The 16967-nt window shown below is 43.8% G+C and overlaps 1 protein-coding gene across 1 annotated transcript in view; it reads right to left on the minus strand.

Moving 5' to 3' along the window:
* Positions 1-12549: 12549 nt before the first annotated feature.
* Positions 12550-16967, minus strand: part of LOC134464099 (zinc finger protein 569-like) — a 41499-nt gene continuing 37081 nt past the window's right edge. Inside the window, exon 17 of the mRNA XM_063217548.1 lies at positions 12550-13493. Coding sequence (XP_063073618.1) covers positions 13191-13493 — 303 coding nt within the window. The 3' untranslated portion in view covers positions 12550-13190. The remainder of the gene's footprint in view (positions 13494-16967) is intronic.

Genomic DNA, 16967 nt, shown 5'->3' on the forward strand with positions numbered 1-16967 from the left:
TTTCATCACAGGGAGTTTTTGGAAATAAGAGGACATTCAAAAATTCAGTTTGCATTATTGTCAGTCTGTATTAAATGTTATCTCTTTTTTTTAAAAAAAAAACCCATCGGTATCGGTTAATAACGGTTATCGGCCAAAACCTCAATATCGGTATCGGACGAAATTTTTCAAATCGTGCATCCCTAACTGTCATTGTACACTGAGAGGCAGTTGTGGGGTCTTGGGGAAGTGCATATCAGGCGAAGTTCTGCTAATGCCACTGGTTGTAGCAGTTTCCGGTCGGCAGTGCTTAATTTGTCAAGCGGGAGGTTCTGGAGCGCAGAAGATGGGTGGCTCCCCCCCAAGGGGATCTGCGATGTATTTCCATGAGGTTCCATCCAAGGTTCCGGAGCTCTCGTCTGAGGTTCCGGAGCTAGCTCCCCCTCGAATTAAGCACTGCCGGTCGGTATCATGCAGAATGGGAGGACACAAGCCTCATTTACACCATCAAAGCCCTCAAAAAGTTGCAGTTCTAAATGCCGGGGCGCTCCTTAAAAATATTGCCAGGGAAGTTCAGGGGAAGTTCTTCTTGTGCCACTGGTTGTAGCAGTTTCGGGCCGAGAGCACAAAGAATGAGCAGTCACAAGCCTCAAAGCCCCCGAAATGTTGCAGTTTTGAATGCCGGGGGCACTCTCTAAAAAGCTAGACCACGAACTTCACGCAAGTAGACACCCCACACAATTCTCTCGCATTGTCATTGGTTAGACTGATAATCACATAGGACATTGAGTCCAAATCCCAGTTGAGTTACCACAAATCTGCGTTGACCCCTGGGGAAGTTCAGGGGATTTTCTGCTTATGCCAATTGTTGTAGCAGTTTCGGGTCGAGACGAAGCAGAACGGGCGTTCACAAGCCTCACACATGATGGGGGTCTTATGCTGGCACACAGTGCACTTCTTACGGCCCTGACTGGCATTTTCACCAATATACACTGGCAGGTGCATGCCGCGCAGGAGGTAGGGGGCTGAGGGAGGTGGGACCGCAGTGGAGGGGGATCCAGCTTCTGACATCTCTACCAAGAGTTGCTCCCGGAAGACCTTCTGGGGTTTTGGCTTTTCCCCTTTGCTCAAGGCAATCTCCTTGTGTAGAATGAAGGCATTGGTGATTGCAATGTCTATGAAGTGGAAGAACAGGGTTCTGTACCACCTCCTGGTCTTGTGCAGGATATTGTAGTAGCCAATGAGAGCATCCGAGTAGTCGACCCCACCCATGTGTTTGTTGTAGTCTCTGACTGCTGGCGGAACTGGGACATCCTGTGGCGAATACTTCCCATCAGCACCCTTGAGGCTCCTTTGAATGGTCTCCCCTGCATGGGCCTGGTGCATGGTGGAGCACATGTGCACATCGCGTGAGTCCTTCCACTGCACAAACAACAGGGGGTCTTCCCTGATCCACCTGATGGTGCCTCGCGGAGATTTCTTGTCAAGCGCACCGGGCCTGTCTGTAGGGAAACCCTTCCTGTTTGGCCTGATGGTTCCGCAGGCCCAGACCATTTTCTCCAGGAGGTCCTTGAAGAGCTCTGGGCTTGTGTAAAAATTGTCCACATACAGTTTGTATCCTGTGCCCAGTTCTTCCGTGGGCAGCAGCTGCATCACAGAGTCATAGCTGAGGCCTTTTTCAGCCACCAGCGCTTGAGACGCTTCAGATGATTTCCCCTCGTAAATGAAGAAATTCCAGGTGTAGCCAAATCTGGAGTCGGCGAGGACAAACAGCTTGTAGCCCCATTTGGTCGGTTTGTCTTTCTGATGCTGTTTAAATCCGATGCGGGCCTTGCTGGCCACCATCCTCTCATCCACACTGAGATGCTGATAGGGATGGAAGTTGTTCCTGCAAGCCTCCTGCAGCTCTGTGTACATGGGTTTCACCTTCTGCAGGCGATCATATTCGGCCGTTCCTATCCGTGCGTCATTTGCGGCATCGTCGTCTGGGTCGCTCATGTGTATCGCCGTGGTGATGAGCTGGAACTTCTTGCCGGATATCACGGACCTGGGAAAGGATAGGTTGTATGGTTTGGCTTGTTTCCAGTAGTCTTTAAGGCTAGGAAGCTGTGTTATTCCCATGTATATGAGCATGGACATGTATGAGAAGAGGTCTGGAAGTGTGATGTCAGTCCATTTCTTTTTGTGATGCTTGACTCCATTTCTATTAGTGTTTCGTAGCAAAGTGTCCAGCATGGCGTCAGTAAAGAACAGCCTGAAAAGTTGCAGGGTTGTGTATTGCGCTCCTTGCTTAATTTGCGGACCAGGCGTCCGTAGAGGCTGAAATTCGGGCTGAGGCGGCAGGTGGTCCTCTGTACTATCGTCCAACCAGGGCCCACCCTCCTCTTCACCACCTGTTGAGCCTTGGCTTGCGGATGCTGCGCTGCCCCGTCGTTGTCTAGTACCTTTCCTCGGAGAGGGTGAAGACCAACCTGCTTTCCTCGGAGAGCTTGAAGACCAAGCAGCCTTCTTGGGAGAGGTTGAAGACCAGGCAGTTTTCTTGGGAGAGGTAGAAGACCAGGCCGTTTTCCTCGGAGAGCTTGAGGACCGAGCAGCCTTCTTGGGAGAGGTTGAAGACCCGGCAGTTTTCCTCGGAGTCAATGAAGACCGAGCAGGGGTCCATTCCTCCTCCTCCTCATCATCATCTCTTTCTGCTTCCTCCTTGGAAGGCATCCAGTCTGCATCACCTACATCATCATCACCTTCACTATCACTATGCTTCCCTGACTCAGAGACGTGGAATACAGCAGCTTTCTTCGGAGAGGTTGAAGACCCAGCAGCCTTCTTGGGAGACCCAGCGGTGGTCCAGCTCTCCTCCACATCTCCTTCTCCTTCTGCTTCTTCCCTGGAGGGCACCCAGCCTGCATCATCACCGTCACTGAAAAAAACAGCAGAGCGAAACAAAAATGATGCACACAGAGTAAGCAATATGCATCAACTCTTCATGACTGTGGGTGCGTTCCAATATGCGACCTTGCGTCCTCCACTTGTGGCCTCGTACCAGGAAGTAATATGTCATGATGACATCACTGACAACTATATATATATATATCCATATCTTGCAAAAGCTCAATTGTCAAGTCTTTTCTCATTTGTAATTGGTATGGTGAATGAAAAAAAGTCCCCTAAAATTTGTTATGGCTAGGCTGACAGCTGGGAAACTTTATTGTTTTCTCCATGGAGGAGGGACCAGGAGGCGGGGAGAGTCCACAAGCACAAGTGGAGGAAGCAAGGTCCCATATTGGAACGCACACAATGTTAAATGCTAGCATGGAAGTAAAATTTGCACTGCCATACTTAGAGAACAGCAGGAAGTACAGGAGAAAGGTAAAACTCAGGGCCTGTTCCATTCTCCACACTGTGCACTGTGTACTGAGATGCAGTGCACTTTCCACCCTGAGCTTAACGGCTAAATTTGAGGGTGAAGTGCAGTTAAAATTCACGTTCTGTCTGATACATTTCACGGAAATGACGGTTGTTGCGTGTCATCAGCGTTTACCAACCGCCAAAATGCAATTCATCATGGAAGACACTGTTCCTCATGTTGACATTTGTTTTTAGTTCCCCCTTTCTCTTAAACACATGGCTATTGTCTTTGGAATCAAAACTATGCTGTCATCACAGAGATTCAGGAGTTTGACCGATCTGACACTCAACTACGTAACAAACATGGCGGCCGTTGAGTGCGAAAAGTGTACAGTAACTCCACACTTCATAAAACGTCCGGTTTGGGGGCGTTATCCGGGTAGTCTACAGTACACTTCACCGCCACGATTAGAAATGGAACCGCCCTGCGTACCCAAACACAGTGTGGAGAGGGCGGAAAGTACGGAGGTTGGAACAGGCTCTCAATCATTTAACTCATGGAGAGGGGTAAAATAAGCTGATTTCTATAAATGGGACAGTATCACTTTAACTCTGCTACTTCAGATGTCTGGGCCAAGGTGGAGTCGCACCAAAAATACTGAATCAAACCAAGATAACGCAAAACACGCCCACTCAATGCAAAAGCTTGTGCTCAAGTTGGTTCTCCTAAGAGGGCGTTGTCCCCTACTTCTTCTTCTCTTTTTGAGGTGCTTGCGCAACACGTGCGCTACCGCCATCTACAGCGCTAAGGGGACTTAATTGATTCTCAACCTCAGGACTCCAAAGGTCTCCTAACCGAAGGTCTCCTAAAGGGGCGTTCACCCGACATAAAGTGGATACCGGAAAAGAAACAAAATGACGCTTCTTATTAGATCCACTTTCTTTGGTCGCACTGTGCAGAGTACCGTATGCAGGGCCGCTGACAGCTTTGGCCGGGCCCAGGACAAAGTCATCTGAAAGGGCCCCCCACCCAATACACACAATGTAATGATGCCCCAATTCTGGCCTCCCTCTCTCCCAGGGCCCGGGACAACAGAACCCTTTGTCCCCCCTGTCGGCTTCCCTTACTGTATGTGGCCTCATTAACGCATACCGGAGCACAGGAACCCCCGTCACGGTCAGGCTGACCCAAAGGAGTAGGTTTAGCTTGGAAAATGATGGGGACATTGCCATGGCAAATTGTCTGGGTATGCTGTTTTTACATTATATTTGTGAAAAAATGGTGGTGACAAGCTAGGTTTATCTCAAAAGTAGTATGGACATGTCCCCACCGTCCACGCCTAAAATTACGCCCATGGGCTGACCCCTCCTCCACCCACCTAGTGGCCTCACTTCTAACATCCAACAGGGTCAAATCATTGTCTGCTTTAACCAATCTTTGAGTTCTCGTCTACGTAGCATGTAATCCCGCACATTTTCACAGAATTGGTCTCTTAATACAGTGTCAACATTTAAAATGGCACAAGCATTCAGTTATCCAGGTGCATGTGTAAGGCAGGAAAACATGAGCAATATGAAGGGTAAAAAACAGCACACTGGATATTTTTTTTTTGGGGGGGGGGGGGGAGGGAAATAAATAAAGAGAAAAAAAAGAACAGTATCCAGTGTGCATGATTATCATCGACTTTAAAATCTCTTCAAGACTTAGTCTGACCAAGAGCGTAACATGTAACATTTCCCAAATGGCATGGTTGACCTGCCTCCCTTGGTTTGCTAATGGTTGCATGCATCCCGACAAAGTGGGAGGAATTCACGATTTTTCGGGAGCTCAGAATCGTTGTTGTATTGCTCTTGGCCTGACTAGAAGCAACGCGTTGAAGGTGTTGCGTCACTAGGAGGGCACTGCCTGGCTAGGTGTGCCGTGTTTTCGGAACTTTTCATAATGCTTAGGGGGTACTCATGACAGAAAAGGTTGGGAAACATCGCTCTAGATCAGTGGTTCTCAACCTTTTTTGAACGCCCCCTTGGCCTCATCACAAGCCTCCCAATTCCCCCTTGACCTCATCATAAGCCAGTCAACGCCCTCCTTAGTATTCAAAAAAGAAATGGACATATGCCTCAAATAGAAACTAAGTCCCGCCCCCTCTCGGATGTAACCTTCCCAAAGCCCCCTGGGGGGCTGTACCGCCCCCGTTGAGAAACACTACTCTAGATGGTTATACAAAAACAATGGTTTGTCCACATCAGACATGTACCTCAACTGTGTGCAGCTTTCCAATTCGTCCAGACACTCTTCACCAGTGGAGGAGCCCGAAAACGTAGTGCGCCGCCTCTTCCGAGGCAAACACAGTGCCTGCTCCCTTGGTACTGGCTGGGAACCTCCTCCCTGCGCAGTGGCAGGTCCCTGAATGCTTGAGAGCATCTCAATCTCAGCTTCAAGTTGCTGAGCCACATGATCTTGTAGTCGCAGCATTGCCGCTGCGACGGGTTCCTCAGCGCCGTTGTCTGTGCTCGTTCTTCTGCCAACTGCTGTTCTGCACTTTACAAATTTCCTTGTACCTGTACAATGACAATAAAGATATTCAGACATTCATTAATTCTCAAAACACACACACAGCCACAGCCACAAACATACACACACAAGGTGCTTCTCGAAATAACTAGCCCAAAAAAAAAGTCAACAAACAAAAAACACAGGGAATTTTTTGTTGTTGTTGTTGTTCGCCCTGCCAACTACTGCCAAGATTGTAACACCCAGGGATTTAAGTAAGTGCTATGCACACTTCTAGTTCACAGCCTTATGTAAAGCCCTTTACTACCACCCTTTACTTCCCTATGGCTAGCTGGAGGCAAAAGCAAAGGAACCAAATACCCAACAAGGTGGGCGACACAGGGTTTAGAAAAATATTAAAAAAATACAATCTTTATTTTTAAAAATCTGTTGAAAATCTGGCTCCACAAGTAACGAAAGACAGAAAAAGAAACGAAACAATAGGCTACATTAACAAAACAGGAAAAAAGAAAAACAAACCTGCAAAGACGTGGGCATGATTAAGAGAAGCACCAGGGACATGATAGGGCCTCAATAACCCTGATAGGCTATGGTGCAAACACATGTCTGTTACATACAGGAATTCACACTTGTTGTTACACTAGGGCAGTGTTTCCCAACCTTTTTTGTCTTGTGTATCCCTAAGTCTTTTCCTTGTGTCATGAGTACCCCCTAAGTCAAGTTTTATATCGCTTTCTCTATGCTAATATAACTAAGCGCCATGCATTTGTTAAAATGACAATTTTCCAAGTACCCCCTGCAGTGTGCTCGCAGTGTACACATACCCCTGGTTGGGAAACACTACACACTTGTTTTGTTACACACTTGGATTATTGGTGTTACACACTGGAATTCACGCTTGGTGTTACACTTGTTTTGTTTCACACTTGATATCACACTTGGTGATCCACACCTGTTATACACTAGTCATGCAATGGCAATGTCGCTGCAAATCCTTCACTATGTGCATAAGATATGGAGTGCATCTTAATATGTGACCTTGCCTCCTCCACTTGCGCGTCTCCTCGCCCCGCCTCCTGGTCCCTCCTCCGTGGAGAAAACGATAAAGTTTCCCAGCTGTCAGCCTAGCCACAACAACTTTTGAGGGACTGTTTTTCATTCACCATAACAATTGCAAACGAGAAAAAGACTCTACAATTGAGCTTTTGCAAGATATTGAAATATAATGCTGTTGTCAGTGATGTCATCATGACGAGAAGCGAGTGGAGGAGGCAAGGTCCCATATTAAGATGCGCTCATGGTTTCAGTGTGTGGCCTTTCACACACATCCCATGCACCAGCAACGGATGAATGCATGGATTGGGGAGGGGCATCAAAGACGGACAAGACTGATAACAAATGAAAAGAAAGGAGAAGAGAAAACCACAGCCATAGCTACAAGTATTTTTCAAATCGTACATGCTGTGCCACAGCGAGCTGACAAACTAGAGGGGAAAAAATACAATGCAATCGAAAACACGTACAGTAGCACCAATTCGAACACACAATCACACAAGGAAGCACACATCCACGCAAAGCAGCGATGCGATGCAGCTGTGTTTTGGTCCTGCAAGCCAAACACGCGCAATGACCACGAGTGTTCATTCATTTCTAACTTACAGTATACAGAGAGAAATACCACCATTCCGAACGGACAGTACCCATGATAACAGGGCTGTTAGTGCATGGACTTAACATGATGCTACAGTAGTAGTATGCATTTGCATCGTGTCGGGTGATCGAGGGGGACATAAACAAATACAGCCTACCTTTCTTACAACTGGAGGTGCATCGGTTCCAACACGGAGACGGCTGCCGGTGGGACTAGTGTCATGCGTTAAAACCAACAAACGTGCAATCACTAAACAACACTGCGAAGGGCGAAACACCAGTCAACGCGACCCGACACGGTGTAGTACTATAATTATAGTGAGTCCAGAGTCCAGCGAAACTTGAATGGAGGAGCTGCAGTCCCATTGGTTCCCATTGTAGCCACAGTTCCACCTAGCTGCCACTAGTTGGCGAACATGGGCAAGGGGAAAGGCAATGGAATGGAAAATGAAGTCCATATTATATGGCTCAATGTAAAAGAAATTGCTAGGCTACTGGACCTATGGAAGGTGTTATACCAGAGGCTGTATTGTCATTTTTTTCCCCCAGATGTTAAGTTTTTCCAGCATGAAAAATGGATTTGGCCCTGTCTAGGTCAGTGATTTGGCCTCATTAATTGAGCTTGCAATGCTGACCCAGTAGCCTATATAATAATAATAATAATAATAATAATAATAATAATAATAATAATAATAATAATCTAATATAGTCTAATAATGACCTAGTGGCACAAAAAAACCCCAACCCAAATGAGTTCGTATTAGTTCTAGCTTCGAACTGAATATTAACATTTCAGGGCAAAAAAATATAAAATGAGAAAAAATATATATTATTATAAGCAGCTCCATTGACACCCATCCATCTTTCACTTGCGATCGCAAACTAGCTGCAGTAGGCTACAGTAACCTAGCCTGATTGTCATCGACATTCAAATCTCTTCAAGACTTGGTCTGACCAAGAGCATAACATTAAACATTTCCCAAACGACATGGTTGACCCGCCTCCCTCGGTTTGCTTATGGTTGTTTGCTTCCCGACAAAGTGAAAGGAGTTCCCGTATTTTCGAAAGTGCATTGCTCTTGACATGACTAGTTGCAACGCCGAAGGTGTTGCGTCACTAGTAGCGCATTCAGGCCGACTGAGAACCGTGCTGGAGCCCGTTCCCGCACCTAATCGTGAACCGACCGTCGTGTTCACGCCACAGATATTTGCGTTCGCGAACCGGAAAATTGGTTCGCAATGCGAACCGCAAAATACTAGGTTTTTCTCTGCGAACCGTGACGACAGCGTGGTCGTCAGCAGGTTCATCCGGGTAACACTGTCACGTGCGGAAAAAGTTCAGAGCCCGGTATGAACACTGGCGGTTCGCAGACAAACACTTTAGTGCCGAACGTAACGGTAGGGACACATAGGAGGCGAAGCAAGGCGAAGCGAAGAGAGGCGAAATTCAACCGTCATCGGGTCGTCACGGCGAATCAAATGGAATGGAACAGTTATGTTGTTGATTTGATTGGGCCGTGGCAGGCGAATTCGCTCCTCATTTGCATAACATTAAACTTTCTTTAATAATTTCGCTTCGCTTCGCTCCTGTTTGCTTGCTGTCGCTTGCCATCGCTTGCCTTCGCCTCGCCATCGCTTGCCTTCGCCATTCTCATAGGAATGAATGGCAAAGTTCGCAAATTCGCGTGTATGTGTCCCTACCGTAACTGGTGTGAGCACCGACACCAGCTCCGTTCTGGTCGGCCTGAAAGCCATATTGGAGGGTGCGGCCTGGCTACAGTAACCACCAGCGAGTGAACCCCCTCTGGGGAGTGAGTCCCAGCCAGGGTTGCCAGATGAGGCTGGTGAACTCCAGCCCAAAAAATGATCAAAACCCGCCTAGTGGCATTGACAGACGGAGAAAGCAAGGGAAGGAGAGCAAGTACATGACCCACGCCACGGGCTACTATGTATTTCATTATTGTAGCGATAAACACAAAATTGCGTGTTGAATTTCTTCTGTGAAGATACTAAAAATGTAAAGCTACCTCCAGAATGTTTGGTAATATTCACATAGGAACATACAAACAGGGTCGCATTAGTCATGGGTTAGCAGTCAGGGCGTCAGACTTGTAGCCCAAAAGTTGCCAGTTCAGCTCTCGACCTGCCAGGTTGGTGGTAATTAACCATCTCCCCGATCCTCTTCCATGACTGAGATACCCTTTCAGGCGCCATTGGGGGCTGCTTCCTTGCAGGGGTGAGGCATAAATGCAATTTCATTGTGTGCTGTGGAGTGCTGTGTCACAATGACAATGGGAGTTGGAGTTTCCCAGTTGGGCTTTCGCTTTCTTTCGCTCATTAAGAGGGCCCAAGGTCCCTAGAATACAGGTTGCTCACAATGTCATAATTATGGTTCTCAAACTATTTTGAACAAACGCCCCATTGACGTCATCATATGCCAGACAACACCCCATTGACTTCCTCATGAGACAACCCCCACCCCCACCCCAGCTGCCTGTGCTCTGAGAAACACTGCTGCACATGCAGAATTCTTTACCAAACTTCTAAAAGACATATTTAAATGCTATATTCATAAATCTTTTTTCTATCTTTTATTACTCCTGTTCCCCCCGCGTTCCTATTAAACGTTGAACATTAAAGGAATACTAAACTGCCATGTTTGATATTGTATTTATTGATAAACATGTAAAAACTCTCAACACCAAACTTGCATCATATCCTTATCCGTCCATTCTTTTTTTCTTTTTTTTACATTTATCCGTTTAAATTCAGTAGTATTGATGGGTCTTTGAACACCCAATTTCTTTCCAATAATCTTCAAAAACATTTTTGCATAAGATCATTATTCACACAGTATAGTATATTGGGTCCAAGTGTATACTCGTATTTTAGTTTACATTCCTCCAGAGTGTGAGACAAAAAAATCTGTTTTGTGCTGAACCCAATAGATGGAGCCAAGGAACCTTTCTAACCTGACATGAAGTGCGTTCCAATATGCAACCTTGCTTCCTCCACTTGTGCTTGTGGCCTCGCCCCGCCTCCTGGCCCCTCCTCCGTGGAGAAAACAGTAAAGTTTCCCATCTGTCAGCCTAGCCACAACAACTTTTGTGGGGTTGTTTTTCATTCACCATCCCAATTGCAAATGAGAAAAAGACTTCACAATTGAGCTTTTGCACGATATTGAAATATAATGCTGTTGTCAGTGATGTCATCATGACATATTACTTCCTGGTACGAGGCCACAAGCACAAGTGGAGGAAGCAAGGTCGCATATTGGAATGCGCACATGGTATTGACTTGCTCTGTGCATTTCATTGTAATTTTACCGTAACTTTTATATACAGTACTAGTATGATTAGAAAAAAAACCCAGCAACTCCTCTCAACAACAAATGAAAGCATACCAGCAATGTTTTCAAGCTGATTCCAAGTCTAATCGTGTACAAAACAAATCACTTTGTGTGGTGCATCTCAGTTAGAAAAAAAAATTGTTGCAGAGGACGCAGGAAACCAAGTAACAAGAAAAAGGTAACAATTAAAAATGTAGTAATAATCCAATGCTGAAAACAAATATGCAACTGTAATGATTTTGAATTAACATTACACCTAGCTCAAAGTCATTATTGGAAATTTTGTGAAAATGAATCTCTGAATGAATCTCTGACTTATGGTGATATCCGAACCCGATACAGACACATTATTGGACCGGCCCCATCCCTACTTATTCATGTGTAAACCCAGATGCGTTTTCTTCTTAACCTTTGTAAGGTGCATGTGGTTTTGTTTCATAGAATGTGTTCAGGTCATTTTGACCTGTGCATATAGAAAAATAATTTTAAAAAGGAAAAAAAAGTCATAGCTCATATTCACCCTCATGTTCCCTGCATTATGCCTGTGAATTTCAGTTTATGTATGATTTTTACAGTGAGAGATAGAGAGAGAAGGGGGGGGGGGTCACTTTTTTCCCTTCAGAATCATGTTTCTCACAGAAAATGAACCAAATTTAGTGAATCTCACTGTGGAAAAAATAATAACTGATATTATTTTTCTCAACCAAAAAACTAAAAATGGGTCAAAATGACCAGAACACTTTACAAGGGCTGAAGCTGCTGCTGCTGCTGCTGCTGCTGCTGCTGCTGCTGCTGCTGCTGCTGCTGCTGCTGCTGCTGCTGGTGCTGGTCCTGCATCGCGTTGTAGTGTGTCTTCTCCATGTGAGAACTCAGTTCCTTTTTCTTCTTAAAGCCCTCGGCGCACTCTGGGCATGTGTAGGCCCTCTCGCCCGTGTGAGTCATCATGTGCTTCTTCAGGCAGTGTGCCGTCATGAAGCCGACGTCGCAGACGGAACACTCGAAGGGGCGTTCCCCCGTGTGGAGGCGCATGTGCACCTGGCGGTGGCTGGTGTTCACAAAGCCCTTGTCGCACACCGGGCACTTGTATGGTCTCTCGCCCGTATGAAAACGAGTGTGCACCTAGAAAGTGTCAAAAGGTTGATTTAATCTAAACTCATGAGCGCATTTACAACAATGAATTACAATGTGCATCACAACGAGTCACGATGTATTAGGAGTTATAAGTTATAAGTTATAGGAGTTAAGCCAGTGTCGCACACCACGCACAAAGTATCAAAGGTTTCAAAAGGTTGATTTAATCAATAATTAATTCAAAATGTATGAGTACAGGACTGTTTGTGTTGAAAAAAGCTGGGAGCCAATGAGTTAACAGGCTCAATGACGTTTTAGTAGTACAGTAGCACATGTCAAGGTGGTGTAACGGCAGCCAATGACACCAGGCTTGTAAGAAATTCCGAATTGAATGAATTGAAATTCAAAGTAATGCCATAATACGAACACTAGGTGGTGTCATTACCTTGAATTTCTTCGAATTTAATCTACACCATCCATTGAGAGTACATAGAACACCACCACCTAGTGTTCATACTATGGCATTACTGTGAATTTCAATTCATTCAATTCAGCATTTTGTACAAGTCTGAATGACACTATTGCATGAATTAAATTATTGTTTTTGTTTTAAATGGATTATATAAGAAGCATATGATACGGTCAAAGGTTTCAAAGGTTGATTTATTTAAAAGGTGTAGGAATGTGGTGGCCCGAGTAGGTATTTCCAACTATGCTGCTCGTTGCAACTGTGTTGCCTATTCCCAAATTGTATCATTCCATGAATATTTACTATGCAATAAACTAACACGTATTCAGTAGGATGACCAAAGTACAGTCATTTTTGCAGCTAAAAGTTATCTATTTCTGCAAATTCAAAATGGTGGACGTGGAGACGATCCACCTTTTTTTGCTGATTATTTTGTCCTTGGCCCGGCCAAAGCGGTCAGTGGGCCCTGCTTTGCGTGGCAGTGTGTCCTCTCCAGGTGAGATTCAGGTCCTTTTTCCTCCTAAAGCTGACAGAGCACTCTGAGCATGTGCAGTTCCTCTCGTCCATGTGCGTCATCATGTGCTCCTTTACAATATTTAGTATGACCAAAGTGCAGTACGTCTTGCAGCTAAAAAAATCTATTTCTGGACATTCAAAATGGCTGACATGGACAAGATCCCTTTTTTCATTTATTAAAAATACGATGTTTCCAGTAATAATGAGAACTATGAATTTGATGGCGGTGGCAAGTATTTGTGAAATGGTAACATTTGTGAATGGGCAGCATGAATTCTGGAAATAAACCACAGTACAACTTTAAAGCTGCTGGCCCCGCTTCTTCGTCTGATGTTTCCTTTCCATGTGTGCACGCAGCTGCGTTGTCCTCCTAAAGCGACTGGGGCACTCGGGGCATGTGAACTTCTTCTCGCCCGTGTGCGTCATCATGTGACTCTTCAGAGAACCCGTCCTCGCGAAGCGGAGCTCGCAGACGGAACACTGGTAGGGCTTTTCTCCCGTGTGCATGCGCGAGTGGGTGAGTCGGTGGCTGGAGCTCACAAAGCCCTTGTCACACACCGCACACTTGTAAGGTCTCTCTCCCGTATGGAAACGAATGTGCAGCTGAAAGTGTCAAAAGGTTTTTTTTTAACTTAATACCGGGGCAGCCTTGCATTTGAAGAGTTTTGTTGCAAAACAAAGTATTCAACATTTTCGACTTTTGAATTTTATTATTGGAAATGAGAGCAGACTTTTTAAACCTACTGTATATAAAATGCATTTTGCAATGGAATGGATGTCTTTGCAACAAAGCTCTTCATTTTTTGGTAACACTATAATCAGAGATTCTTTAAGTATATAGAGATATGCCAACATAATAGGTTTCAATGGGCACCTAATGCGACCAGGTTCCGGTCTGCCTAAAGGGCCGTGTCATAATGCTCCTACAATGAATAGAACAGTCCTTACGTCTGCCTAGGTCTGCCTAAGGGGGGCCATAATAGAACCAGGAAACAATGGGCCAATGGAACCTCTCTCTCTCTACTCTCTCTGCTATAATAACGGATGCATAAAAAGCATTCTGTCCCTACTTCATGTAGTGTATCCAAAGAGGGTAGATTAATAAAGAGGAACCAAATCCCTCCAACCCAATGCAAAAGAATGTACTCAAGTTGGGTCTCCTAAGGGGGCGTTGTCCCCCCCCCCCCCTTCTTTTTCTCTTTTTGAGGAATTTGCACAAGAAGTGCGCTACCGCCATCTACAGCGCTAAGGGGACACCATTTATTCTCAACCTCAGGACTCTGAAGATCTGCTAACCAAAGGTCTCCTAAAGGGACGTTCACCCGACATCACATGGATACCGGAATATAACTAGAATGACGTATCTCTGTCTTTAAGATTTCTGGTGTATCCTTTTCCATGTGTAAGCACAGATGCGCCTTCCTTCTAAAGCTGTCGGGGCACTTGGGAGCATTTCAAATTCCTCAAATTCTGTTACCATGTCTTCAGACAGTTCGCAATATTTACTAGTATGGCCAAAGTCCAGTAGGTCTTGCAGCTAAAAAAATTCTATTTCTTCTAAAATGGCTGACATGGACAAGATCCCTTTTTTTCATTTATTGAAAATACGATGTTTCCAATAATAATGAGAACTATGAATTTGATGGTGGTGGCAAGTATTTGTGAAATGGTAACATTTGTGAATGAGTAGAGTCGATTAACTTTATAGATCCCCAGGGGGAAATTCAGGGACTCAGGGAAATTCAGGGCAGCATGAATTCTGGAAATAAACCACAGTACAACTTTAAAGGGACACTGTGCAGGAAATGGCCAAAAACGGTATTGCAACTATGCTGCTCATTGAAACTGGGCTGCTTAACATGAAAGTTTACTAAGTAATAAACAAATATTTTCTAGTATGGTCCAACTCAAGTACAGTCATTTTTGCAGCTAAAAATTGCTATTTTTGGAAATTCAAAATGGCGGACCATGGAGAAGATCCCCCTTTTCATGTATGAAAAGTGCTATTTTTCCAGTCATAATGAATACTTAGAATTTGATGGTGGTGGTAAGTGTTCATGAAAAAGGTAACATTAGTGAATGGGCAGCATGAATTCTGGAAATAAACAACTAAAAATCTCACACAGTGTCCCTTTAAAGCTTCTTCGTCTGGTGTTTCCTTCCCATGTGTACACGCAGATGTGCTCTCCTCCTAAAGCGACTGGGGCACTCGGTGCATGAGAAGTTCTTCTCTCCCGTGTGAGTCATCATGTGCTTCTTCACACAGCCCCTACTTGCAAAGCGGCGCTCGCAGACGGAACACTGGTAGGGACGTTCTCCCGTGTGAATGCGCGAGTGGGTGAGTCGGTGGCTGGAGCTCACGAAGGCCTTGTCACACACAGGACACTTGTAAGGTCTCTCGCCGGTATGGGAACGAATGTGCAGCTGAAAGTGTCAAAAGGTTTTTTTTACTTACTTAACACAGGGACAGCATTGTATTTTTTTGGTGACATTTTATAATAATGAATGCATAAAGAACATTATAAAGACTTAGTAAATGATTGAACTAATGATGAAGAAAACATTAACAAATATTTGTCAATGAGTGGGAAATTAATATTTTATATTGAACAAACATTATTCTTTTGGTAAATGAATACAAAATACTGCTAAAAGGTTTGTGAAATATTGAACATATTATTTGTAGTTATTTTATAAGGCCTTAATACAATTTAGTAAATAGTGTTGTGTTAAGTATAAATAATGTTTTCTTAATGTTTAGTTCATCATTAGTTCATTATTAGTTTATTATCTAAGTCTTTGTAAAAAAAAAAAGAAATAGCATCTATTATTAAAGTGCTACAGTATTTTTTAAATAATTACTAGTTAAAAATGTGTGGTTATAGGACTCTGTGTTATTTGTGTGGCAGCCAAGCTAATGAAGCATCCCTGCAATGTTTTTGTGCAATTAAAAGTTTCAAAGGTTTCAAATGTTGATTTATTTTAAAGGGACACTGTGTGAGATTTTTAGTTGTTTATTTCCAGAATTCATGCTGCCCATTCACTAATGTTACCTTTTTCATGATTTTTTTACCATCACCATCAAATTCGAAGTATTCATTATGACTGGAAAAAATGCACTTTTCATACATGAAAAGGGGGATCTTCTCTATAGTCCGCCATTTTGAATTTCCGAAAATAATCATTTTTAGCTGCAAAAATGACTGTACTTGGACCAGACTAGAAAATAATTGTTTATTACTTAGTAAACGTTAATGTGAAAATCAAGTTTGGCAATAGGCAGCCCAGTTTCAATGAGCAGCATAGTTGCAGTACCTTATTTGACCATTTCCTGCTATATTATTAGTAATTTATTATCAGAATTCATGTTGCCGTTACCTTTCGCACAAATACTTCACACCACCATCAAATTCCAAGTATTTATTATGAATGGGAAAGTTGCAATTTTCATACATGAGAACTTGAGAAGGTGGATCTTCTCCATGCCCGCCATTTAGAATTTCCATAAACGGAAATTTCTAGCTGCAAGAATTACTGTACTGTGGTAATACTAGCAAATATTAGTCATATTGTTTAGAAGATATTCATGAAAATATCTAATTTGGGAATAGGCAGCACAATTTCAATGAGCAGCATAGTTGCAATACCAAATCTGGCCACCATCCTACACATTGCACCTTTAGGATGAGTTTTACTTGCAGATTGGCTCGGGCACAATCCCTGGTACTGAACAAAACATTTACTTTTTTTTAAAGGCAAGGCAATTTTATTTGTATAGTGCATTTCATACATGAATGCTATTCAATGTGTTGTACAGTAAAGTAAGATAAAAAATGATTGTTGAAGGTTCATACACTCTTGTATTTTTTTCATTTATTTTTCTTTTTATTCATTTAAAGGTAAGATGATGTTACCTTGCGGTCTTCCTCAGATTCAAGATTCATGAGTCATGAAGAAATAAAAAGAGCCAAAGGATTTCACAAAACTTAAATACCTAACATAAAAACATTAAAGGGACACTGTGTGAGATTTTTGGTTGTTTATTTCCAGAATTCATGCTGCCCATTCACTAATGTT

Source organism: Engraulis encrasicolus, chromosome 15 (assembly GCF_034702125.1).
Source record: "Engraulis encrasicolus isolate BLACKSEA-1 chromosome 15, IST_EnEncr_1.0, whole genome shotgun sequence".
Classification (NCBI taxonomy): Eukaryota; Metazoa; Chordata; class Actinopteri; order Clupeiformes; family Engraulidae; genus Engraulis; species Engraulis encrasicolus.